The sequence below is a fragment of the Macrosteles quadrilineatus genome, unplaced genomic scaffold (assembly GCF_028750875.1).
Source record: "Macrosteles quadrilineatus isolate MER2022 unplaced genomic scaffold, UCM_ALF_1.0 Scaffold_2__2_contigs__length_208266976, whole genome shotgun sequence".
NCBI classification, from domain to species: Eukaryota; Metazoa; Arthropoda; class Insecta; order Hemiptera; family Cicadellidae; genus Macrosteles; species Macrosteles quadrilineatus.
In genome coordinates this window covers 205,111,686-205,137,894 of record NW_026542595.1, presented here as the reverse complement: position 1 = coordinate 205,137,894, position 26,209 = coordinate 205,111,686, and the positions used below count along the sequence as shown (strand labels likewise).

At 35.3% G+C, this 26,209-nt stretch overlaps 1 protein-coding gene across 1 annotated transcript in view; it reads right to left on the bottom strand.

Annotated features, from left to right (window-relative positions):
* The window catches only part of LOC128985312 (NF-kappa-B inhibitor cactus-like), a 36,639-nt gene that overhangs the window by 7,300 nt on the left and 3,130 nt on the right, over window positions 1–26,209 (bottom strand). The window contains exons 2-4 of the mRNA XM_054404704.1: window positions 11,428–12,007; window positions 10,587–10,692; window positions 9,832–10,087 (exon numbers count right to left, since the gene is read on the bottom strand). Of these exons, the coding sequence (XP_054260679.1) occupies window positions 9,832–10,087; window positions 10,587–10,692; window positions 11,428–12,007 (942 nt within the window). The remainder of the gene's footprint in view (window positions 1–9,831; window positions 10,088–10,586; window positions 10,693–11,427; window positions 12,008–26,209) is intronic.

The window sequence follows — 26,209 nt, the reverse complement described above, 5'->3', positions numbered from 1 at the left end:
TATGAAAGCTTCAATGTAGACCGTAGGCAAATAAGAAAACGAATGAATGCATTTCACATACACTACGAACGGTAGTTACTTGAAGTGGAATGAACGGCACTTTCCATCGTCGATTGAAAACTGTAATTTTGTCTTCGAAACAGCATTTGGCTATCTCGATTAGATAGAAAAACATCAGCTGGTCCAGATTGATCTCTTCTACAGAACAAAGTCAATGATAAATCGTAACTGCTGCAGATGTGACAATTGCAGATTTTCCTTGAGTGTAACTGCCTTCGCAGGGTGTACCGCAAATGTCAGCGTTCGTTCGCCCCGGTGCCGTAATACGTGATAGAAACAAAGAAAGCTGTCGGTCAGGGAAGCCCCAGAGAGGCGAAAGTGCCCGAACAAAATGGCGGCCAGGGTTGAGGAAGAGCGGGAGAGATCGTTACGGCCGTGTGCCACATTGCCACAATCCTCCATCCATGGGAAATCCCGACCATGCAACCAGCTGTGGTCCATTACCGCCTCGCGTCTAGCCCTCCAGCACAACGTTCTGCGTTGGACGGTTCAACTTGTGAATGCAAACACACAAATGGGGGACAACAGATTACACCGATATGCAACATTATTTGGTTTTGACAATGAACCCCATGGTATATTTTGCAACTCAACTAAAAAGGACACAGGACTACTAGATAGAGCAGTTTGCAAAAGTGCACTGTTGCCATTTGCTGTTAGTTTAAATTTTGAAAGCAACTGATTGAAATTATGTATTTAACTGTCCTTCCTAGACGTCCTATCTAAAAAAAAATACCCCCGCCGCAGCAAACCTGCCGACTAAGCGAATTTCCATTTGTCTGAATTGATTTTCAGTTAAATATATTTTAATAACATTAGGTTTAACGAGTACCTAGGTTTGCTGCTACAAGGAAACAAATAAAGTGTGTTTTTTGAGTAAAATATTGATAGCTTAGTACAAAATAAATAAATTTGCCAAGTTTTATCAAAATATATCCATAAACTACAACATTTGACAATATTCTCCATAAGAATAACATGGGAATTTTAAATTTACAATTTTTTAAATTTTTTCCGTTACTAATAGTCGAACAAAAATACTTTCATATACTAAATTATTTGTTTTTTAAGCTCTTTAAAAAGGTCTAAAGAGAAATCGGGAAATTTTGTGTTTTGAGGGTCAAAAGTGAGAAAAACCAATTTTTACCCCATAAAACCCCCCGTAAAGCCCCGTTCCCATGGTCCGATCGTGCTAGTTCGCGAACTCATTCAAGTTTATCCCGCTTTACACCTTTAAACCAAATTTCATCAAAATCGGACAAAAATTACTCAAGTTATCGCGTTCACGGACGTATATATATATATATAAGTATATATATATATATAAGTATATATATATATATACATATATAAAAATTTTAACGAATGGTGTTTTTGGCCTCTGGGGACATCAAAATGAAAAAGTAAATCGGTCCCGGGTCTAGGTCTTACCGTGCCACCTACGGTAATAGCTACTTCCCTATAGGGAAATTCGCTAAAACTTTCTAAAATTATTGGATTTTTGAGAAAATAAAATGAAAATTTAGCAATTGGTGTTATACTTATATGACGAACTCTTTTTATCAGATAAACAATAGGTTCAGAGAGAAACCCGTCCAATACTTGTTTATGGAGTATTATGGGAATAAAAACTAATAATACTACAATATTAATATACTGAACAGTTTAGCTTCATACAATTATCTCCAACTAATTGAAGTAGTAATCCCCAACAAGTGTACAATTTTAACATACAACAATGCTGCTGCAGTCTTATTAAAGCACTCGCTTTATTTTACTTCGCATTTAAATAAATGAAAACAAATCCGTTGACGTAGTGCGAAATCAGCAAATTTGCAAAAAAGCAGAACACAAACAATGCTTATCATGTTTTCCACTCACACCAAAGGTCCTATTGGATGGGGATTTCCATTGATATGTACGTCACTACGTCAGCGTCAACTCATAAAGTCAGCAAGGTCAAAAACACAACCGCATCAGCATCCGGGCTGCTGACACTTCAAACTGGCGGGATATTTTCTTTAAAAAGGGATATTCTAGCAAATTTAGGGAGAATATTCCGAAATAAGTAGAACAAGCTGGATGAAGAAATTGTTTCAAGTGTAGACGGAGCACCTTATTTGTAGTAGTATGGTACACTTTTTCGTCGTAAAATTGCTGGATTAAAAGACGAAAACCGCAGGATTAAGTGGGATTTCCATCAACCAGTATGGGATACAAATTTTCTCGTTGAATAGAAGCATGCGCGAGTACAAGGTTTATAGGCCTTATGACGCGAATAACCTACGTACGAACGATCATCGCACATGTAAAACTTCACTTGATTTACACTCTAGTACAACCGTTGGAGGAGGATTCGCAAATCAAGTTTTGACAACGAAGAATATGTTATTGACGTAGGATGTTTTGCAGCGAAATTCGTGCAGTGATATATTCGTCAGTATGAGAAAACTGCTACTGTATGTTCTCTACAGATCTTGTAAAATACGAGAATTAGACATAAATGCAAATTAGTTACATTTTCCTAACTTCCTTACTTCTGAATGAGTCATGGATGCATTATTCGAATACATTATGATGGAAATTTGGTCTAATTTGGTTCAAATCAAATCATTGCTCAATCCAATATAAAATTAAGCAGAACGGAATCAATTGTTGTGTCAAATATATTTACGTGTTGATAATGGTATTTACAAAAATTTTTACTGCAGGAAAATACATAGTTTTCTAGTCTAACTAAAGTGAAGTAAACAATAGTTTTACAAGTCAGCGTCGTAATTTGTTTACAATTTTTTACTCTCCACTCAGGGCCTCTCATGGTCCTTTCCACGTGTTTCAGCGTGTAGCGAAATAATAAAGTGTGTTCTCAGCAGAAAATAATTAGTAATTTCACCAGCTTGAGCGCATGTTCTACTCAATTCTAGCGTGGCGTCAACACGCCTTGCATCTATAAAACCACTAAAACAGCGCAACGCGAAGATGATCCCACAAACTCTATAGATTTAAAAATAATTAGTAGACAGCCTTTCCCACTGACTTCCCAGAAGATCGGTATCCCCGGCACAAATAAGCCATCACTGTATCGTACCGATCTCATGTTAACCAAACTGTTCACGCTAACGGTCTACAGATCAGGGAAATACACGGTAAACTATGTCATAAATAAAGTGAATCGACCACTCGAAATAACTGGAAATCGCTGTGAAAATCGTACAATCTTGAATCACCTAGCGTCGTTAGATTACCGGATGTATGTAATTGATTTAAAAAATACTTATTAGACATTAATCAGATTATACTTGAAAATCTACAACTTTCATTAACAAAATAAACAGCAGCAACCTCATTTAAGTCTAGACTTTATTTTCCTCCGATCAGTTTATAAATCAAGTAACAAGACTCAATGGATGGTAACCATTTATTTATTTTGGGTTTGTGATATGCTTTTGTTCCTATTTTGTTCCTATTGACATCGGCGTTTGCGTTTACCGCCAATCTGTTCAACGGTTTACATTGCAAAAATGATCTGACCTGGAAGAAAGGATCGAGGAGGCCAGTATTACGAGAACATAGTTTTTATTTTGGTGGGGGACTTAAGGCCACAATATAGCATACCCATCATCCGAAACAATAAAACAATTCACGCTGGTTAAAACGCGATCCATCACATCATAGACATAATGGATATTCACCGATTATCACTACATTACCGACATTTCCCGTTCCGTAAACAAACTTCCCTACACGCAGGTCTGGTGGCAAACACGCTTATTTTGGTCAAGGGAAGCCCTGAGCTCCAGGGGTTACGGGTTTCCCTGCCTGGGATTAGGACTTCTAGGAACACGGGTGGCTACAATAGACCCGTGGACAATACAATACCAGCAAACGTGGTAGCCAACACGACCCACGGATACTGCACGGGGTCGGTTTGTGTGGCAATGCATTCGTCAATATTCCTAAGTTGTGGCAATAAAATTACCAGGTTTGCGATCCAAAACGACTAACCTAAAACGATTAAAATTATTATAAGATATTCGAAAACCAAATTTGAACTAGGAATTTTTTTGATTTCGTTAATAATTGTGATAAGTAGCTTCCAGTTAAATAATATTCCTAGAGACAAAACCTCATGAAGCAGTTATTTCTGTACTAACTTACTGAATTATTGATTTCAATATAGTTCTCAACCCTCTCATGCCAAGTCATCAATGTAAGCAAATTTAAAGAATTTTCCATTAAAATACGTATTGAAATTAGAAGTAGAAATACCACGTAAAACCAAACAAAACATCGATTGAACATCAATTTAAAAAACCTAAGTTTTTTTTCGCTGTTGACGTGTACTATACACTTTATATAGTATGGTGAAAACATACAAGTGTAATACGCCGGAGACAAACACAAACACGATATCCAGGACGATGTGTGTGCCCCGGGAGATTTTCCTTGTTATTGACAGTTCCCTGACAAACACTTGTATCTGTATCACAACAGACGCCATCATTATTAGCTCGTGGACGTGGAACGAGTTGGAACTGTAACGGAACCTTCTAGAAGCTTCGGCACCACGTAGCGTCTGCAATTTCTTTTTGAACATGTGAGGATTACCAAATTGCTTATTCATGTTCGGAGTTGTGCGTTTCTTGCCCGATACGCCGTTATCTTTGCTATTCACGGTGATTAACATTTCGCCGAATCCCAATAAACACTGGTTGAATCACAGATCTCTATCTTGTCAAGTAAACCTCTTTTGACAGAAATCCGAGAACTGATACCAGTTGTTTGGCTTCTTCCTTATTTAAAAAGTTTCGGTGATTTAGTGACAAATCTAAAATGTATTTATTATGTAAAGTTATCACTCGGGGGGAAAGTTGTGTGGCGGTTTCTGAATGCAACCTGCTACGCCGTTGCTACAATGGTAATTGGTATTGGTAGTTGAGTGATATATTGAGTGTGAGTATCGTAATCACGTCACCCAAACCAAACTGATACCGACGAAAAAGTTGCGCAATTAATACCCCGGCGCTGATCAAAGTATTCGAAAGGCGCTACAGTAGGCACGTCAATTCAGAATATCAACAATGTATTGTCCCAAAACTCGACCCCAACTCCTGCCCCCAGTGTGACCTTAACCTTTCTTGTAAACAAACGCGTTCCAACGTATTGACTCATCACAGACTTGAAACATCATTCGCAGTTTTCCACGTCAAGACTTATGAAATATGGGATTTCCATAGGATAAACATGGAAATGATGGAAAGCTGAGTCAGCTAGGCGCGCGGCAATGCGCAATGATACACCTTTAACTGTGACTGAACTGCTCCATGCGCGTAACAGGTTGCAACCGGGAACGAGAACTGATTGGAACGTGTTCTGGATCTCGTCCAGCGCTCAACGGTCCGAGAAACGGCCTTTGAAATGTCATTATGACGTAATGTTTGAAGATAAATAGGAAAATTTATAGGTACAGTTAATTTTAAACATGGTTAAATTAGAAGCCTATCAAATTCTGTTAAATGGAACGACAGAAAATCTTAAAAGATTGCTTTCTTTTCTGTATATAGTTAAAACGGCTGTATAAATCATACCTAATATTAACTTCTAAGCTCCCTATAACTATAGAGCGTCTTAACTCCCCCCATGTTTTTTTTTTCATATTTATTTATTTTCGGTACTTGAACAAATTTTAGTATTACAATTGAGTAACTAAAGGGCCAATAATTATATTATTGGTTATTACATTTGCATTAAAACTTTCTGTAGAGATTTTTACGTTAAATGGTTATAACTATTTATACCTGTCATAAGTCACTTCATAATCAATACAGAAAGGAGAAAGGAATTTATTAAGAACAGATATCATGCAGTTCAATAAAGAAAATGGAATGAATTAGGTTCAACGCAAAATTAAATTAAATTGCTAACGTTTAATGACTGAGTAGAAATTAGTTGCTACTGGGATGATCTTTGTCAATACGTAGGATACCTAGTTTAAATTTTCTTAAATGATTGAAGTGTCAATTACAAGGTCATACTTTGATGGGAGAAAATTTTCATTTGAAGGTGGAATTTTGACAGACAGGTAGTCGTTTTAGCTTTAAACAGACCAAATCTTCTCCACAATTCCCCCCACAATGACGTAAAACACGCTTAGAAACCACAAAGGAGAGGCTGTTAACCAAAATTGCAGCGTGACTATTCAACCCACATTCATAGATTCATAATTCATACTCGCTTTAGCTCTCACTTAAATATTTTAATCTATTTAGATATCATCAAAGCCGTACAATGCTAGATATGTTTACAATTTAATAATTAACACAATTTTTTAATTACTTTACATAATTATTGGATAACTAAAATCTTTCTACACAAGTCAACTATTCATGACACGCATCACACACTGCCTCAAGAGACACATGTGAAATAACATTGAAATACTTAAATCCTTGAACACGAGAACCGGTTCTCGCTAAAGTGGACACATGAGGAAATATTTGCCTTCTTTTATAAGCAGAATACCAAGGAAGTGCAACATAAATTATTACTTTTATAAATATTAACACGGTGGACATCAGACATAGGCCGTAATGTTCATATAGAAATGGGGCAAAAATTAGTTTTCATTGTTTCTTATATTTATGAAATACATTGTCAATAGATCACAATGTGAAACCATGCATTTCCTAAACATCCCTACACATAAAACAATCACATCATTATATTCAAAACAAAGCAACATGTTACAGTTTCTGCCATGACAAAGACACCCTAAAGGCACTGTCTACTATAAGTTGGAGGTTTTCAGCCAATTATTCAAGATTTTCTTGGGCGCATCGTGATTTTGCTATTCCACAGAAGGAATGCCACAACATCTTTTGCTATTCCACAGAAGGAATGCCACAACATCTTTTGCTATTCCACAGAAGGAATGCCACAACATCGTCTTAGCCTTGATGCAGTTATTCAGCATCCTGGATTGAGTCACTGGTAATCCCATTCATTCAAGACTCAGCACACTTCAACACCTATACAATCAAGACTTGCAAGTCCTCAACAAGTCTCTCATTGGGATTATCAAACCAGGATAGACTTCTTATCGAACAACACGTAGGTGACACAAAACAAAGTGTTTAAAAATATCACTTGTTACCAAGGGCGGCTAATTGAATTCATGTTATTGAGGTCCTATAGTACCAAAATGTATACAAGTAATTCTAGAATGGGAGAATCCTTAGAATACACATGGATAAAGCATACGTGGAATGAATGTCAAAATCTGTTACAGCAACCAATAAATAACTTGAAAATTAAAATAAAGGCAAACTTGAGCGGTTTTATGTCATAAAGGGGACCGATGCATACATCTCAGATTACTATTACCAGCTACATAATTGGACTATAATAAATCACATTTATATCCCATAAACAAACAAAAGAGTTCACTTTCATTAGTCTGTACTGTATTGTAGTTTATTTACATAAAAATATTTACAACTGTATTGAGCATTTCTGACCCCATTTCGAATCAGTAAAAAACTCGGAAAAATATACACTCCTGGCAATGACAAAACAATTCTGACAACAATGTGAGAATGTTTAGAAGAATGCAAAACACTGCAGGATGACATGCTAGTCCTAGGACATTGGACATCCCCACATGTTGCATTTTCCTGGTACCAAGGCTAAAGTTGAAACTGGCGCACAACAACTCTGGGAAATTACAGACTACTTAAGCTTCCTGGTTGATTTAGACCCAAGCTGTTTATTTTGGAGCCTCCAAAAAGCACATTATGTTAAAACCTTCCTAATAAAGTTATGACTGTACCAAAACGGTTTTATCAACAAACAATGAAGACTAACTGATTGACACATCCATATAAGAGTTTTTAGTTAGCAATCCAAAATATAGACAGGGTGTCCACAGAAAATTTGTCATCATTTTCCATGACCATTTACCATTGATTTCCATGACTCAAGAACTTAGGAAAATTATGATATAACATACACACACGAATAATACAGCCTAGACAAGTTATTTCGCATAAAATACTGAAATATGCATTAACAGGCAACAATTGAGTACAATAGGTACAATAAACTAATACAAACTCAAAAACCAATACAACTGTAATAAATTTAATTGTCGGACTTTTGTGAAAAATAAAAAAAAATGCTACAATAGTCGAGGTTATGTATGGCCGACTAGAGCATTGAATGATTCCCTCAAACCTTTCCATCATTGCGGATTTCCATGACTTCCCATGACTATCCCTGACTTTCCAGAATGTGGACAGAACCTCATTAGCAGGCCTATTTAATTTTTTTCCAAAGGATATGTCCCCCATTGCAATACAATAGGTCTAATAAAATCTTTACAAAAAACCTACTATTTAAGTATATTACTTCCAAAGCGATTTTTAGGCAAATGAGATGATAGACATAGTTTTTACTGTCACTTACAAGAACTATAGTCAAACATTACAAAACAACTCATGTAGTAGCATTGTAGCAAACTAAAAATTACTTTCGTCTACACTTCTCTTCTGTTAATTCGCTAAAAGTTAAAAGGGTGAAATCCAATTGCACAATCATTGAATAATCAAAACCCAACGACAAATGTAAGACTACTATTGATTAAAAGAACTATTTTCCACTAACACCTTAGGTTTCCACTACTTAAACCAATTTAACCACACTAATAAGTAGACCAGAAGTGTAAATAAGGCACAGTTCATGGAAAATCTAAGACCTGCTTATCTAATCAGCTTAACCTTTCAGTATCATAGCAAATAAGACTTGGACAAAGCCATAGTTGAATAGAACTGGCAACCTTTCATGTGTCTGCTGAGACATTAGCATCAAAATAAGTTATTCATAAGCAATCAACTTAAATAATGCACTATTCATAAACACTAGGACCTCCTAAATGTTTTGTTCATTACCCTCATGAATGTAGCCATTATTGCCAAGTCATATACCATCAAAATCAAGCAATTACACAAAAGGCAACAATAACATTAGGTACACGATTATGTTACTACACGGTCAGGCATAAAATACATATACTAAATTTGTACTCTCTTGGTGTAATGGGAAAAATATATTAAAAATATAATTACAAATAACTTAAGTAGTAGTCTTTATCTTTGGGTAAATCCCCTAATTGCAGTAGCAGTTTAAATTAAAAGTTAAAATCTGTAGGCCTAACCCTCAAGATAACTTCCCTGCCAAAAATTATATTTTATCAGTCGTAGACTAATGGTTTTTCAGCTAAAAGAGAAAAAAACAGTTTTCACCATTAGGAACCCATGGTCATTCATTTGATCTACAGAGCAATAACTTACAGATTAAAAGGTCCATAAGCCTATCTCCCATTTAGCAAGTGCCGAAAAAAGTTCAGGTTAAACTAAATAGTAACAAAAAATACCATAAGACAGACGCAAATGACCTGCCGTACTTCATGCACTGGTAACCCAAACTAATCATACCGCAGACTGATACTTGGATTTTTATTTGGTAATGGTCGAGGACTATCTTCTATTAATGCAAATCAACCCATACTGCAATGTGGCACTTTCATGTTTTATTTTTGCAGATTGAATTACTGAATTAGCAAGACCGGATTACTTGTGATTCCTTCATTGAGCAATGTCAATTATATACCTACTGGTTTAATTGTCCTTATACAGACGGACTGAATCACAATGAAAAATTTAACCTTACAAACCGCTTCCTTAGCTCTAGGAGAAGGTATAAAGGTGGACTCACCATCGTAGTTGTGGATGTTGGCGATATCACGGTGGATGTAGGAGTGGTAGGGACGATACTGAAGCTGCGCAGACACAGTCTCCTGGTTGGAAACTGGATTGATGATGGCCAACACACATTCTAGATCATCAGCGGCCACGGCGATGTGCAGAGCAGTATTCCCACAACAGTCTAACACGTCCGGCGCAGCACCGGCACAGACCAGCAGGCGTGCCAACCGTGGCTGTCTTGTCAGCACTGCCACATGAAGTGGGGTCTGTAACGCAACGTTTGGAGGTTAGTGCTTCGGTCGACAGGCAGAGTAAATATATCTTAGTTGGGATAAGCCTTAAACTCCCACTTTCAAGTTGGCCTAACAACAATCAAATTAGGCTACAATAGCTTCTTTCCCAGTGCCATATTTAAGACGGTTAAATATTTAATAAAAACATAAGACACATACTGTTGCTCATTACACTCTATATGTCAGTAAAAATAATCACATATGCTGTCATTAAGCAATAAGGGTTTTGATATCCCAAAAAGTAAATCATTAGGCCCTAATTAAATTGTTTAACCAAGAGACTTCTGACCATGAGATAAATTAAGTGCCAACCATATTGTTTTCTGCAAATCTAGCTTGACTTGCAAATTCATTCAATTGGTTTTGCAGACCCATATAGCCTACTGGAAAATGATTTTAAATGTTATAGGCTAGGCCTTTACTTAAATCTACATACTAGCCTAAATAATAACAATAATGTAACTTAGCTCACCTGGCGGTCGTTATTTTTTATGTTCAAGAAGTCCGGGTGTGGAACCATCCGTACAAGAGCGTACACCGTCTCGATAAACTTGTGATAGATGGCCAGGTGTAAATCCCTAAAACAACCAATACAATTTTTTTTTAATTTTATATTATAATATTTGTGATAAATTAACTTTCTAGTTTTTCTTAGTTCTTCTAATGTCCAAGGTTTTGCATGTAATAATTATTCTTCTTGTATTGCCTCTTGTTACTTTAAGCTAGTTTATGTTACCTATTTTCGGTATTTATTAGATTTGACTATTACCTACCTTAATGAGTTAGGTAGTCGGCTATTTAGTCAGACTGTAATGAGCTTCTTACAATGTAGGCCTATTTCAACTGTAAAATTTGTGTTGATCCGTTGGCAACAAATAAATAAAAATTAGTTAGGGGAAAGTTATTTCAATTTTTATATAGGCTACATGTGGAATGTTAATCAAGGCCCTATAACGGAGTAGTCTAGAGGCTACTGAATAAATGATTTTTTTGTAATTTTTAGAAAAAAAGAAAGTTGTTTTTTAAATACTAACTCATCCCAGCATCAGAAGATAAAAAGACAGAAAAAACTTTTCTCGAAACAAAATGTAGCAATGCAAGATTGTTATAGGCCTAAACTTGAATTCATAAATTGATTAGGTAGGCTACTGGATTGAGTTTAAGTAGGCTAGTTTTAATTGTTAAGCTTAACTAATGTTGCCTACTATACCGTAAAAGCTTAAAAATCAGGCCTACACAGAATTAAATTTTAAGTAGGCTATATTAGTATCTCAAAGGCATAAGTTAAGTCTAGAAGTATTTAAGCTACTTACGTGTCTCCATCTTCATTCTGCTCAAAGCAAGCTTTCAGCAATTGTATCCTTTGGAGAGCGGAAGTGTCATCAGATGTGATTGTTGGATTATGAGCTTTGTCGTCATCCTGTGCTAAACCCGCATCCTGTATCCTCAGAATAGCATTGGTGTCATCAGATAGCTGGTTGTTCACAAACTGTTTGTTGATATTCGACGACGATCCCAGACAAGAATCTTTTGATTTCGATGGAGGGTCGTTAAGGTTGTTATAGGAATCCTCAACTTCCAGACTTAATTCACTAAACTGCTTACTCACACTCACGTCTATTCCACTATCTAACCTCATGAAGCTTTTGTTATCACAAGCAACTTTGTCCGTAACAAAACTCGAACTGTCGGTTTTAGAAATGGGAGATTCTGGTGTGTTTATCTCCTCAGAGTGAATGTTAGATCCGGACCAGACACCGGAGTCATTGTACGAACACGAATCACTGGTTTTTAAACTTGACAAACTGTCAAGTCCCTTAAAAGTATCTTGAACACTATGAGGTTTTCTTTCATGCGAAAAGTGACCACCTTCACCAGATCCAGAGGTGTGGCCTGAAAAAAATACAACATTTGGTTACATGACCATATAATCTTAACTCGGTATGTACCAGATTTAAATAGTTTTAATACTTAGGGCTAATAACTTAAAAAACTGGTGAGTAGGCTACCTCCAGTACTCTTGACACCAGTACCTCCTAGCTTAAAACTCTCCAGACACTATCGAACATGCTCGCCGGACCAGACGACGGACCCTTCTTAGGCATTTCCCACATCGCCGAACATGTTACCAAACAATTTGGGTTTAATAGCATCAGTGCGATGGTTTCCAAGACAACTGTATAAGTTTAGCTGGATTTTTTGTGTTTGAATTGTAAAAAGAAGACAAATAACGGTAACTTAGGACTACTTTCATGTTATACGGAGGCCACTTATTTTACAGCAGGCTCGGCGGTTATGTTATGTTTGGTTATCATAAATAGGCCAGATGTCTGTAGGACTTTCCTTTTTTCGTTTTATAGGCTAAAACAATTTATTTACCTATTTGCATGTTGAGTATGACCGTATGATCTGGTTTACATTTTACTGTCATTGTTTCTGATAGGCTCAATGCTTGCATAGCTCAATTTTTATTTTTGATTTATTGTGACTTCCCAGACAAATGTTTTGTCTATTAACTAGCGTATGTTTTATCTAGTTTTCTTATCTTGGTTGAACTTGAAACCTCATTGTTGACTTCAGTCAATGCACCTTGCAAATTACGACAATAAAAAGTTTCTGGTTTCTGATTTCGTTATGAATCGAATTGAACCAAATGAGTTATAACTAAGTTTACATTTATGATAACACAACCTAACATAACCGCCACAGTGCACTGTATAAGGGTGGCCTCCGTGTAGGCCTAATACAAAAAGAGTACCCAAATAACTTAGGCAGTGTTGGTCAAAATTAAATAAGTCCTAATAATACTTATTGTGATGCTAGCTTACTTGGACCAAGCACCCGACCTGACATAAAATGGATATTATGATAGCTTTTAGGGGAAGAGTTATCACAATATTTTTATTCGATCTATTTAAAAGCCATTCCATTTGTTTAAGACAGCTAAACCTAGCTAAAAATCAGGTAGCCTAAAGTAACGTAGGGCTTAGTCTGAATTAAATTGAAGCATGATGTAGGCTAGGCCCTTTGTTATTGCCTAGGCCCACTAGCTTAGGCTATTGAATAAGAAAATGGATCTCAAATCTTCAAGAAGTTCAATACAGAGTATTTTTACATTTGTTTTATAAGCCTATAGGTAGGCCTAGTTAAACACAATGTAAGTTAAGTTATTGAAAGAAGAGCTTGCGCAAATGCATTAGGTTAGCAGCCTTGGAATGTTAGCTTATAAGTGTAAACTGGGGAATTCCAAAGGACAAATTCCCATATGTTGGCGGATTTTTTATTAACTTAGCCTAATTCATTACAAAAACTAAACTTACTGGAGTGGAGGGAGGAATTATCCTTTTTGCTCATCTTTGTAAAATTTATAAACACTAAAATAAATCCACTTTGTTTTTAAATAACACAACCTATTTACGTACACTACCGAACAGCAACAGACAGGTCTGTCATCATCGCACACACAACTTCGCTCACTGACTGACTGTAGTGATGGGAGAATCGAATACAGAATCGAATAGTATTCGAATACAGCCCGAGTATTCGTAGATTCGAATACTTCAGATTCGTACGAATACTTTTTTGTGAATACTCTTGACCTCAGATTTTGCATGATTTCTTGAATCTAGAAAGCGAATTCGGGGGATTCAAAAATGTATACAACACTTTTTCAACTACTGAATTCCCTTTTGAATATCTTGCGAATCCGTAGCATTCGTAAGAGTATTTAATGTTTTTACTGCAGCATTTGTTTTCATCCATTCGTTATAATTTTACCATTAGCCCTATAATTTACATATTAATCGTTAACATTTAGAATATATTGGATATTTAAAATATTAGGTTACTACTGGTAGAGGGCAATTGAATAGAATTTATTATAACTACAACCGATTTATATAGTTACATGGCAAAATAACATGCTTATCTGATGTAAATTATGTATACAAATGAATAAGACATATTATTAAAGATATTAATTAGTTAATATAATAGAAAATAATACATTAATAAGACTGTAACTGACCATGAAATAATTATAAATCAAAATAAATGTACCTTTTAAAAATCATATAATTTAAAATTACATTGAATAAATTATATTAATGAATTAATTACTGTAAAACGAAATAACAGTGGCCAAAAGAACGGTTGCATTATGAAAAAAGAATTACACACTCATTTTCCATGCTTTGCATACTCAAAGGTGTTCGAATACAAGTATTCGTAAAAGTATTCGAATACAGGGGAGGCTACGAATTCACTGTATTCGATTCTTTAAAGTATTCGATTCTCCCATCACTAACTGACTGGACTGAACTGACTGAAACCGAAAGAAAATCCGAACCGAATACGCCAACGTTTCAGCGCTGAAATCGAAATGCCATTGGCCAGACGGTTCGGGAAGTCTGAGTCTTAGCGCATGCGCAGCTAGGAGGATTAAACATTAATGTTTAATGTTTAGGAATTAATTAATGTTTAATCCTCCTAGATGCGCAGTGATTTCTAAAAGGAATTCCCTCTATTGATGACCCTATTAGGACTTTGTTTACTTTGTCTTTGTGGATTAGACAAAATTCACTTTGACGTCTCTATTAGCAATTTTACTAGTTTTAAAACATTGCATAATCAAATATATAAAATATTTAATAAACACACATTTAATAGTAAAATATGCGCAACAGATAGTTTAGTGAACTTCAATCGTTTGCCGCATTATCTCATAAACATTTTTAAACTGCTTTGCATTAAATATTACTTTTTAAAATTAATATAAATAAAACTGTAGAAATCGTAGTCCATGTAAACCTCAACCGAATGACGAGTGGGTCCAATTTTCAACATGCTAAATAACACTTTAAAACGAGGAGATAACATGGTTTTTCAAATGTTTAATTGAATTTGTAACATTTCGATCAAAACTATATAAAGACCTAACAATAATGTCTAAAATTATAAACATTCAATTTTATTCAATTATCCAAGAGTTCTGCGCAAGTTGTTAGTCCTGCATAAACAGAGAACCAAAGTACTTTCTGGCATTGAGTAATGGAAATATTTGTATTGAACAAAGGATAACGCGCGTAATTGGAGGGTATGGCTGGCTGGGTTTCCCAGTTCAATTACACTAGCGATACTACACTCAACGGCCTCGAGTTACTAAATACTATTGATAAGGAATAATGATAAGATGGCCATTTGTAACCGGGAACCCCTCAGATAAGACTAAGGTGTTGGGGGGGGGGGGGGGGGGGCTTAGAGAGGTTTGTTATGCATTGTTGAAATTCTCAAGACTATGTATAACAAGTTATCACTTAGCGCTCCAAGAGTTCATTTTACAAATTTATTTCGCTTTTTTATTTTCAACATGCTTGCGAAACTGCAAACAATAGATGGTATAAACAACCATGATACATATGGTGTTATGACGTTAACTTTTAATACGTCACAATCAAACTTGTGAAGCCTCTTTTCCTACTGTCGGTGTGTTTGAGTGAGCTGAGTTTTAATTCTGTGGTCGCTGCTGAGTTCAACCATTGACTATATAACACTACTATAGTAGTGTTATATAGTCAATGGTTCAACCAAATATTACTGACAATACTGACATATTTATTTAAGGATACATTTGACAACGTATGCTCTAGAATATCTCTTAGTTTACTGTACCTGAGATCAAGCAATACCTTTTAAATACTATTTTTTCTATTAGTAACTTATGTCAGAGAACACAATTGATTTGTGTTCTTGCTCCACTTAAAGCGGATTTGAAGATTATGAAATATATGGTAACGATTTAAATGACAATATAATAATGCTTTTACTTTCTTTGGACTCAAAACTATAGGTGTAGCATGTATAAGTCATAAGTCATTTATTTGGCCAGATTTAGGTACATTAATGCATTGGCTAAGTCAATATACATTAAAAATACCGAGTGTCATATAAACTATAAAATAATTACTAAACTAAACAACATTTACATGTAATCAATTCATGAACCAAGCATACCATATGCCCATGACTACCCATCAGCAATAAAATCACGGACACTGTAGTAACACTTGGATACCAGTAATTTTCGAAGTGATTTTTAAAAAATAATAGGGTTTGACTCAATTTTTAGATGGGTTGGCAATGCATTGAAAAGCAGTAAAGTCAAAGCAGTATACATTCAAATAATTGGTTTATTTATTTATTTCGACGGCAATCACCATTTTACAAAATAACCCCCCCCCCCCCCTTTGGTGTATTGTATAAGAATTGCAACACAAATTCTAGTGAAAAAAGCGTTAGAGTTTATACAGGACCTGGAACTGTTGAGGCCGGTTGAGACATACGCAAGAACTCAATAATAGGTACTGTACTATATGTTTTGCTGTATTTTACTTCAGGTTGCCCCACTAAATCGGTCCAGTAGGTTAGTGATGGGATTAAGAGCATAAAACTTAGATTGTTTTTTATACTACATATTTTCCAAAGCAGAAAAATAACCAACTATATAATTTCGCACAAACTTTTGTTTCAGACCCCCAAACATTACAAATTACCAACTAAAAATTCGTAAACAAACCATAACGATATAGTTAGTAGGGTGAATCACGAAGTTGACCTTTGGACTCGCGCGACGCTTTTGCGGAGGTAAAAATAATCAAAAAGTTAAGTCGGGAGCACGGGATTCCCCTGGGATCGAAATAACGGAGGGAATAGAGCGTCGCATACCGAAGTTATAAATACCAGGGCAACGCACTGCCTGGACCCACACTGGGGCTAGCGTCGTTCCTAGAAAACCCCAGAGAGGGTGATTTTGCAAATTTCCCAGACCTTTTGGACTTGGGGCTGACGGAAATGAGGGATTTCCTGGAGAGTTGCTGGGGTATGAGTGAATCATTGTGGGCTTTCAGGTTTCAACATTATTTCATGTGGAATACTGTAAGAGTAGTTTTTCGATTGGAGATATTTTTAATTGCAGGGTTTTAAACTTCTGAAAATGTGAGGATGTAGTTTTGGTTTGAGTCCAATAGTTTCCACTAAAATGTTTCTTGAAAGTTGGCCGAAGTAGCACAGTATTTGACATTCAAGTTTGACCATTTAGCACGGCTCCTCCAGCTCAGTCTTCAAGCCAAGTGGGAGAAAATTGCATCTCTTGATTCATTACTGATGATAATTCTAGGTGCAGCTTAAAATGATAAGTCTAGAAAGTAGCCTAGGTTGTCGTAGGGTCACAGTCATATGAGTTTCCATGTATGGTAAAACTGCCAGTATGACGTAGAGACAATAACTATTTCACTCTTTATTATTTTATAAGACCATTACTGTACTGGAATATTAACTCATGTTCTTTCCATGATTTTTTATGATTCTATAACACAAGGTCGACCTTCCGAAATCCAGTGACTCCGGCTAAAACCTGGGTTGCCTCATGATGTCTTACTATAACCCTTTTCCACTTGTGTTCCATTCTGCAGGACTCTGTGTTCCATTGGTGTACAGGCCTACTGTACTTCTAACAGGGCCTTAGTGAGACCCACAACTGGGGGGCATAGGTGACCCCTACATAAGTGAATGTAAATATGCTATTTTATTGCTTATGTTATACCTGGCCTACTGTAGCAATGTAATGCTGATTGTTAAAAAATTTTCCTTCGTGGTTAACAGCTGTAGAACAAACGAATCAGTCTACCATCTCAATGTTAGAGAAGTGAAGAATCTGTGTATATAGTCAATGGTTAATACAATTTTTCTACAAGTTAAATGGCGATGTTAAGTAAAACGGACAAACGACAGTAAATGCAATAGCTACATGTTTGGAGCATTCAAGAGCAAAACATTGGGAAACGCAAAGAGATAAATACCCCCGCCGCAGCAAACCTGCAGACTAAGCGAATTTCAACTTGTCTGATTACATTTTTACTAAAATATTTCAATAAATAAGATATATTTATTCCCAATTTAAATAACATTAGATTTAACAAGTGCTTAGGTTTGCTGCTACGGGGAAGGTAAAAAGTGTTTTTTGACCATATGTCAATAGTATAGGATGAAATAAATAAATTTGCCAAATTTTATCAATATATATCCATAAACAAGTAAACTACAACAGTTTCAACAATTTTCATTTTCTCCATAATAATAACATGAAATTACACGTTTTTTAACTTTCTCTGTGACCGTTAGGCAAACAACAGCGCTTCAATATACTAAATTATTTCTTTTTTTAAGCTCTACAAAATGGTTGAGAAAGAAATTGCATTATTTTTTGTTTTTAGGGTAAAAAATAAGAAAAACCCATTTTTACCCCATTAAACTCCCCATAAACCCCTGTTCCCATGGTCCGATTATGCTGGTTCGCGAACTCGTTCGAATAAACATAGGTTTACACGTTTGTACCAAATTTCATCAAAATCGGATCATTTTTGCTCGAGTTATCGCGCTAACGGACACACGTTGACACGTATATATATACAAATATATATATATATATATATATATACATATAAATTTGAACGGATGGTGTTTTTGGTCTCTGGGGACCTCAAAACGAAAAAGTAAATCGGTCCCGGGTCTAGGTCTTACCATGAGACCTACGGTAATAGCTTATTCCCTATATGGGAAATTCGCGCTAAAAGTTAAATAATTTCGTTCATTTCTCAATGATTGAAACGTCCGTAAGAAGAAACCAAAATTATTTAGTTTTTTTTTTGTTATCAGTCAAGCCTTAGAATTGAGTCCTCATTTTCTCACCTAATTGTGTGTTTTGTACCAATCATTGTTTGTTTATAATACCATTTCACAATTACACAATAGATGAAGTAGCGTTCCTAACTAAATTGTGAACATTTCGAGCAAAACAAGTAAATGACAGTGCAATAATACGTAATTGGACATAAAACACGCTCTAATAATACAACAAAAAGCGCTTCCAGTTTAATATTGCTACTGTATTTAATGAGAAATCCACATAGCTAGAGCACAGACAATAGGTAAAAATTCTAGGGGGTTAAATTCCAACGACCCTAGATAGTAATATGTGTGTGGCTAGAGTATATATTTGTTTTTACTATCGAATTATTAAACAAACTAGAATGGTCCTCTGAAATCTTAGAATAAACTGTAAAATCTAACTACCAACATTGACTTTAAATGACTATATAGTCAATCTTCTGAGATTACTTGGGTACGCTAACTGCGAACTTCAGCTACAAAAACAGTCCATAACCAACATCTATATACCACCAACCTTACTATCAAAATATATAACTCATTTAATCTATGCTATCAGTCTATCAATACTTTTCAACAAGAAGAGGCCATTCAAACGTATTCCCAAGTTTTAAACTATAAGGTTTAAAGGATGAAACGTAATTTTAAGGTAATGTCCGTTATACGTGTAAGCTTTTTAGATCATACAATAGGGATAAGAGGTCTACTTGTAAAAGAAGTACTGTTCCAAACACTGCATTTATCTAGCTCCTACAACTAGTAGATGCTTCAAGACGTGCACTAAAGCGTGTAACAAGTTCCTGCAGGCGTCGACTGAGTCTTATCTCAGTCCTAAATAAGTACAACTAGTTTTGACTAGGTTAAAAAAAGTGTCACAGTATCTCAAACAAGGGACAAGGAACAAGGAAACCAGATAAAAAAATCTGTATTTGAAATATTTGTCAAGTCACTCTTCTAATTTAGAATGAATTAAATACAGTATTCGGTTTAAGAAAGAACAAATAGCATACTCTGTTCGCGGAGTTCACCTTAACTAAGCTATTTTCTAAAATAAAAATAGTTACAGCTGTTTTATTTCACGTGTGTGTACCCAAAGCCAAAAGATGTAATTATTATTCTTTTAGAAAAGCCAAAACCTTAACCTTAACTATTTAATCTTGTGGTTAATATTTGAAAATTTAATTAATATCTTTGTACGGATGAACAGCAATGTTTTGTACTAATTTCCTATAAATTGTACGTTTAATAATTCATAACTATTTTACGGTTTAAATTTAACTCACCTATAATTTGTTTACAAGACATCCAGGCCGACAACAATGATAGAACAGAAGTAAAATTTGTCGAAACCCACAAAAATACAACGGGAGAAATGACGACAAATCAAAATACCACTTGACTTGCTGCGGGCGACCACTGTGTATAAGCGCGTGTTCTTTGTAACTGGCATGATCACGGGACTGAATCAATTGGGAAAACCCTGTGGTGTGGTTAGAAAAAACGTTCATAAAATAGATCTAGTTGAACTGCAGGATTTCCAGACACCAACTGTTATCTTTAAAATGATAAGTTTGTTCTACAACTCATTTGAAGTAAACTTTCATAGTTAAAATATTTTTTACATTTTTACGGGGGTACTTACGTATTATACCGACCACAACAAATCGACTTTCTAATACAATGGTAATTAGTTTAAAGAAGAAAATCTTCCTAACCTAAACAACTTAACCTAACCTAACCACACTTAGGTTAGGTTAGGTTATATTTATCAGGTGTGGTCGGTATAATACGTAACTACCTTTATGAGCTTTAGCTGTAAAAATCACAAAGTATTATTGTTTTTCCTGACTCAGCTGTACTAAAATATGATGGAACAATGACACTCTGAATGACAGCAGTTTTGAAAAACACATGAATATTGATAAGACTAGATTGGTCGCACTTCTTTAGGAATTTACATCCTTTTTAGGTCTAAGAAATATATTTAGATCCGGTAACGCTGTTAAGTACGTTGATGTCTTTTTTCGTGTATAGGGAAATTTAAATGTGAAGCAATGCTAAAACCAGGAGAGGCTTCTGTACTTACTAATCATAATTACAAAGCTTCGTCATTCTCAAACTTTTGGAAAATTTTAATTTGAAGCAATACTAAAACTATATGGATACAGTACTGCACTAATCATAATGGTTTTCAATGATCAGCTAACCTTAGCCTTATCACAGAAAACATACTACTATAACCCAAATTATAGTAGTACGGTTATAGTAGTATGTTTTCTGTGGCCTTAAACTCAACAAGATGTGTTAACGTCTGGTAAAGCTACAGCGTTGTCTCTTTATTTCTATAGGCAATTTTACTGTCTTTCAAATTATTACGTCCAATTAGAGTTATTAGCCTGTAACCTAATGTTTATCTTGTAGTTTAAACCCTAAATTAAACCCGCACTCCGCACTGTATAATCCAGCCTAAATCGAGAGAAGTATTTAGTCAACTTTAACGCACAGGTGTTACCAGTACAGGACTTGAAATGACTAGCGAAACAAAATTAAAATTTTACAAATCGTTAGGTTAAATAGCATTGATTATAAATTGGGGAGATGTATAATCAATGGTCATAGTGTTCTTAAAATGTTAAGGTTGGAGGTTTGATCCAGAGTAAGATTGGTTTTGTGCCCAGATGTCACTTTATTTGGCGAAATGAGGCAATCAAACAAATGGTCGACGTTTTACGGCAACAAGACCTGGCGAAAATAATTCCAATGGCGAAAAGAGAGATTGATGAGTAATTAAGGATGAGTTTTCTTCTTACCAAAGTTATCAGTAGTCACCTGCTACAATGTGTAAACTGTTGACGTGTGTGGATTAGTTCCCCGAGAAGAGAATGTCATAGGTGTTGATGGGTAAATAAATAAACTTAATCATAAATAAATGTGTAACCCAGTTTATATTTGATTCGAAAATATTACAAAAAATAAATAGCCTATGTTTAACAAAGATAATGTTATGTATTAATTCTCAATAAGACCCGTTAGTTTATTAAATATATTTGTGCGATAAGGGGACAGTTAGACTAATAATAAATAATTATCTTGGCTTAGTAATTGGATTGTCCGAATTAACGATAACGTATAGTTCATTGGCCCAGGGCACTCCCTAAGTTCTTGAATCACGAATCAAATCACACAGTTGAACAATAAACTTTCCAACGACTTAGAATCAATCGTTTGCAATTTTATTTAACTCTTTACATCAGCCAGATTACTTGACAGACCGTTAGTTTATTTCTTTACGACTTATATTTTTTGTTACTGACATCTTCTAGTATTTAAGGTACATGTTTCTGTCTCAATGGATAGTAAATGGTTCAACTTCGTTCTTCATTCTTACAAAACTGGATACAACCGTTGATTTAAAAAAATAATGCCCCCACCGCAGCAAACCTGCAGACTAAGCAAATTTATATTTTCCTGATGATGTATTCAAAAAAATACATTTCAATAACATTACGTTCAACGAGTACCTAGGTTTGCTGCCACAGTGAGGGAAATAAAGTATATTTCTAGAAAATATTAATAGCTTAGTATAACATGAATGCATCTGCGAAGTTTGATCAAATTATAACTTATCCATATGCAAGTAAAGTACAATAATTTACTTATTATAAGAATAACATGGGAATTTTATATTATGCTACTTAATATAAATCATTGACTACAGAGCCATAGCGGTTAAAATAGTCAATGATAAAACTTAATTAAGCAGTATGCCGTATCACGCCATACTTCACATCATACTCATAGTATCATATCACACTTTTCTTTGTAATTTAAATAGTTTTCCTACAGTTACGTTACCTAACAATGTACATGTTCTCTCACTGATTTGAGAAAGCAAAGTGGCCAATTCGCTCACCAGTGAGACAATGTTAACATTGTCTCACTCCAGATTTGTAACGTGAAGGCACGAAATAGTGAGCGCGTAACATGAAGACAAAGTCGTATGCGCGCGAAATACGTTGCCAGCACTGGCTGTAAATCAGCTGGTCAGCTGTTGTACAGTTGTATCATTAATGTCATATTAAAAGTTCACTTCTGTGTAAAAATATGTTACGTTTCTTTACCAATTTATTTGTTTTATGGTAACTGTAGGAAAAATATAATGTGCAACTCGAGTGCAAAGTGCTCACTTTGCTCACTAGTTGCACAAATAACTATTTCCGGGGGAGATTCATTTTACTTACAGACGTTGAAATCTGAGAGAGTTCAATATCGAAACACAACATTACTAACCAGAAAACTTTACTTTAACTTTAACTTTGTACCATCGAATAACTACTTCACATTAATGCCATATCAACCCGAGGAAAAAAGTTATTAAAAAGTTGTTGTTTCTAAACAAACTGGATTTCCTCAATAAACATGGCCATCATCGGAGTCCGTATTTGCATGTAATGTAAATAAGTAATGAGTAAATAGTTCATTCTTAAATAAATTCCGCTTTAATCTAAATGACGACTTAAATATATACAATGGTTGTTAAATCATAATGACCAAATAACGGAAAAGGCAGCAGATTAAATTTTCTAGGAACTTATATAAGGGTGTTAGATAATCAGTTATATAGTGGCAAGTGATCGCTTCAACATGTCGGTGTTTTTAAATACATCTTGGACATACTTTTATATTGTGAAAAGAAGAAAAGCAAAAGTTCATCCACCCATCGTGACGTATCACGTGAAACCGTTTTAAACCATCGTCGAATAATAAAAACATCGTCACAATAACATAATGGCTAATTTAAATAGCAATTTGGCTATCTGTATAACGTCAGCTGACTGGTCATCTGTGAGTCACCTGTATTATTAAACAGCTGATCACAACAATCAGGTGATCAGCTGATCTAACTGTGACGTAGCACTCTCACCTACTCGCGGTTCTAGGAAACGCTACGTCTGCTCCTTGACCTTGCGTACTCGCGCTGATTCATGGAGTATGGAGTCTCTCTGTCTGGGTAGGAATTGGATAACATACCTAATTTTAAGGAAGCTCTAGCTTGTTATGTGCTAGTGCTAGCTAATGTGCAGAAAGTATTACGGTGTTAGAAATTCAAGCGAGGGCGATTAATTTGATATTGTAACCTGACCTAACTTAACCTAAAACAGGAACTGAAATTTCAAAAGATTAAAATAATTGTCCAAATCATGCTAAAGGATTATGGAGAGAAAACAAAAACCTCCACACTGTGAAGTGTCAGCGAACTGTCGGTCAAAATTAACTGAACCATATCAGTATGGAATAAATCATGGTTTTTTGTTGTAGAGAATGAAATTCCTTGATGGGTCTTAAAACGTCTAGTGATACATTTAGCTTATATCACATATTTTATATATCCATAATATTTATCTGTTCCATGGTCTATCAGATGTCAGATTTATCTAGGCAAAAAAGAGTATAACAACATAATAGTCAATATGAGGTACTGTAATTTTCTGTTACATTAGATTGGTTTGGTGTTTGACCAGATATTAGTACTGTTGACATAGCTTAGTAGCAAATAAATAAACGATTCGAGATAGTTGAACAGTAACTTTGGCCTGTATATTATACATTACATGATTCTACAACTTACGTAATCTGAACTAACGTGCAATCAAATTAGTGGGAACGAGAGGTAAATAATAAAAATAACCAATTTTCATTGTCCGAGAGTTCAAAATCATCTTCAATACATCAAAGTATGTTTTACACTTACATTTCACTTTAGTTCAACCAATTATCTTTATATTAGCACAATTTTAGCACGGAACTTGCTTTAAGTAGTTAGACTTATCTCACCATCGTTCAAAACTTCGGGGAAAGTCAGAAACCCTAACAACATAATTGCCTGTTTATGATCAGCTGGTTTATTGGGAACACTGACGGAAGTTTGCACATTCTTCCCAGCTGACTGAAGTTCTTGATGTAGATTACACATGGCACTTCTCCGAAAGAGAACGCGTGACGATTAAATACTAAAATATAGTTCGACACAACACGTCGATTCCCGGTAGTTTGCGGGATGGGACGTTCCCGTAATTCTCTACAGGAAGATGGTCTATTTCAGCGCGGGGTTTATCCCGAATTGCATGTGCTTGGGGATTTTCAAGTATGATGTTCTCAATAGTCCAGAATGAAATTAAGGTCACACCCACTCGTTATGAACTTCATGAGGCGATTTACACCACGGAACTTCAAAACACTTGTTCATCTTATGCAGATGTGTCAATTGTGTTTTCCTACCCTCTATTTGTACTAGGATGCTAGGCACTAGCCCTGGATTGTTTTTCACATTACTTCAGACTTGGCCTAGGAATTGCGGCATTATCACGTAGATCAAATCCATTTGTGATTTGGCGGGATTTGAACCCAGTACCTCAGAGACCGAAGTCCCGCGCTCTACCGCTAGACCAGCTCACTCCCCACTCTCTATTTGTACTAATTGCAACCAAAGTAAACACATTTTAGCCAATAGGGATTTACTTTATACTATGTTCTTACCAATTTCGTCAATCCTAGGCAAGATTATAAGCGGGATTCATTGAAGATTAGGTTGTATTAGAGAACAAAGTTTTATAACTGTACTAAATATGAATATACATGATAGTAATTAACACATGAGTAATCCTGGGACTTACCCAACAATAAAAGAACAATTATTTAAGCCAATGCAATGCGGTCTATTGATCACTGGTTTTGCCAAGTTGATAGATAAGTGTGTAGGATTTAAATCATGAATTATAAGAGAGATTTAGATTATTACACGAAATCCTCGATATTATTGAATCACAAACTTCTCAATTCTCACTTTATAGACTTATAAAATAAGTTGATGTTGCATGCTGTTCCAATAACAGTATGGTAGTCCAGTATTTTTTGTAGTTTGCTTTGCCACTCGTGTCATAACATACTCTAAAAACGTAAAGTAATGTTTAAGTTAAGTCATAACGTAATTTAGTTCGAAGCTAGTAAAGCTCGAGTCACTGTTAACAACCTTAAACGGTAATAATTATTTAACTACTCGAAAGAACTTTAAAGTTCTAATAAGCACTTTGATAACTGATTTCGTCCAAGCAAAGCGCGGGATTTCCTTCAATTCACTACATGATGGTAATCAAATTTTCAATTGTAGGTCTGACAAACCACTGCAAGTCATGGTGAAAACCACATATTCTTTGGTAATGATATTGCAAATAATCGATTTCTTCTTGCTCGATGGTTGCGAAGCATGATATTACAAACATGATATACAAATGGAAAATAATTTCTTTTTGTCATTGGACTACATTTTTGGGCAAGGGTATCCTTGAAATTACTCATTAGTAGCAGGGCAAT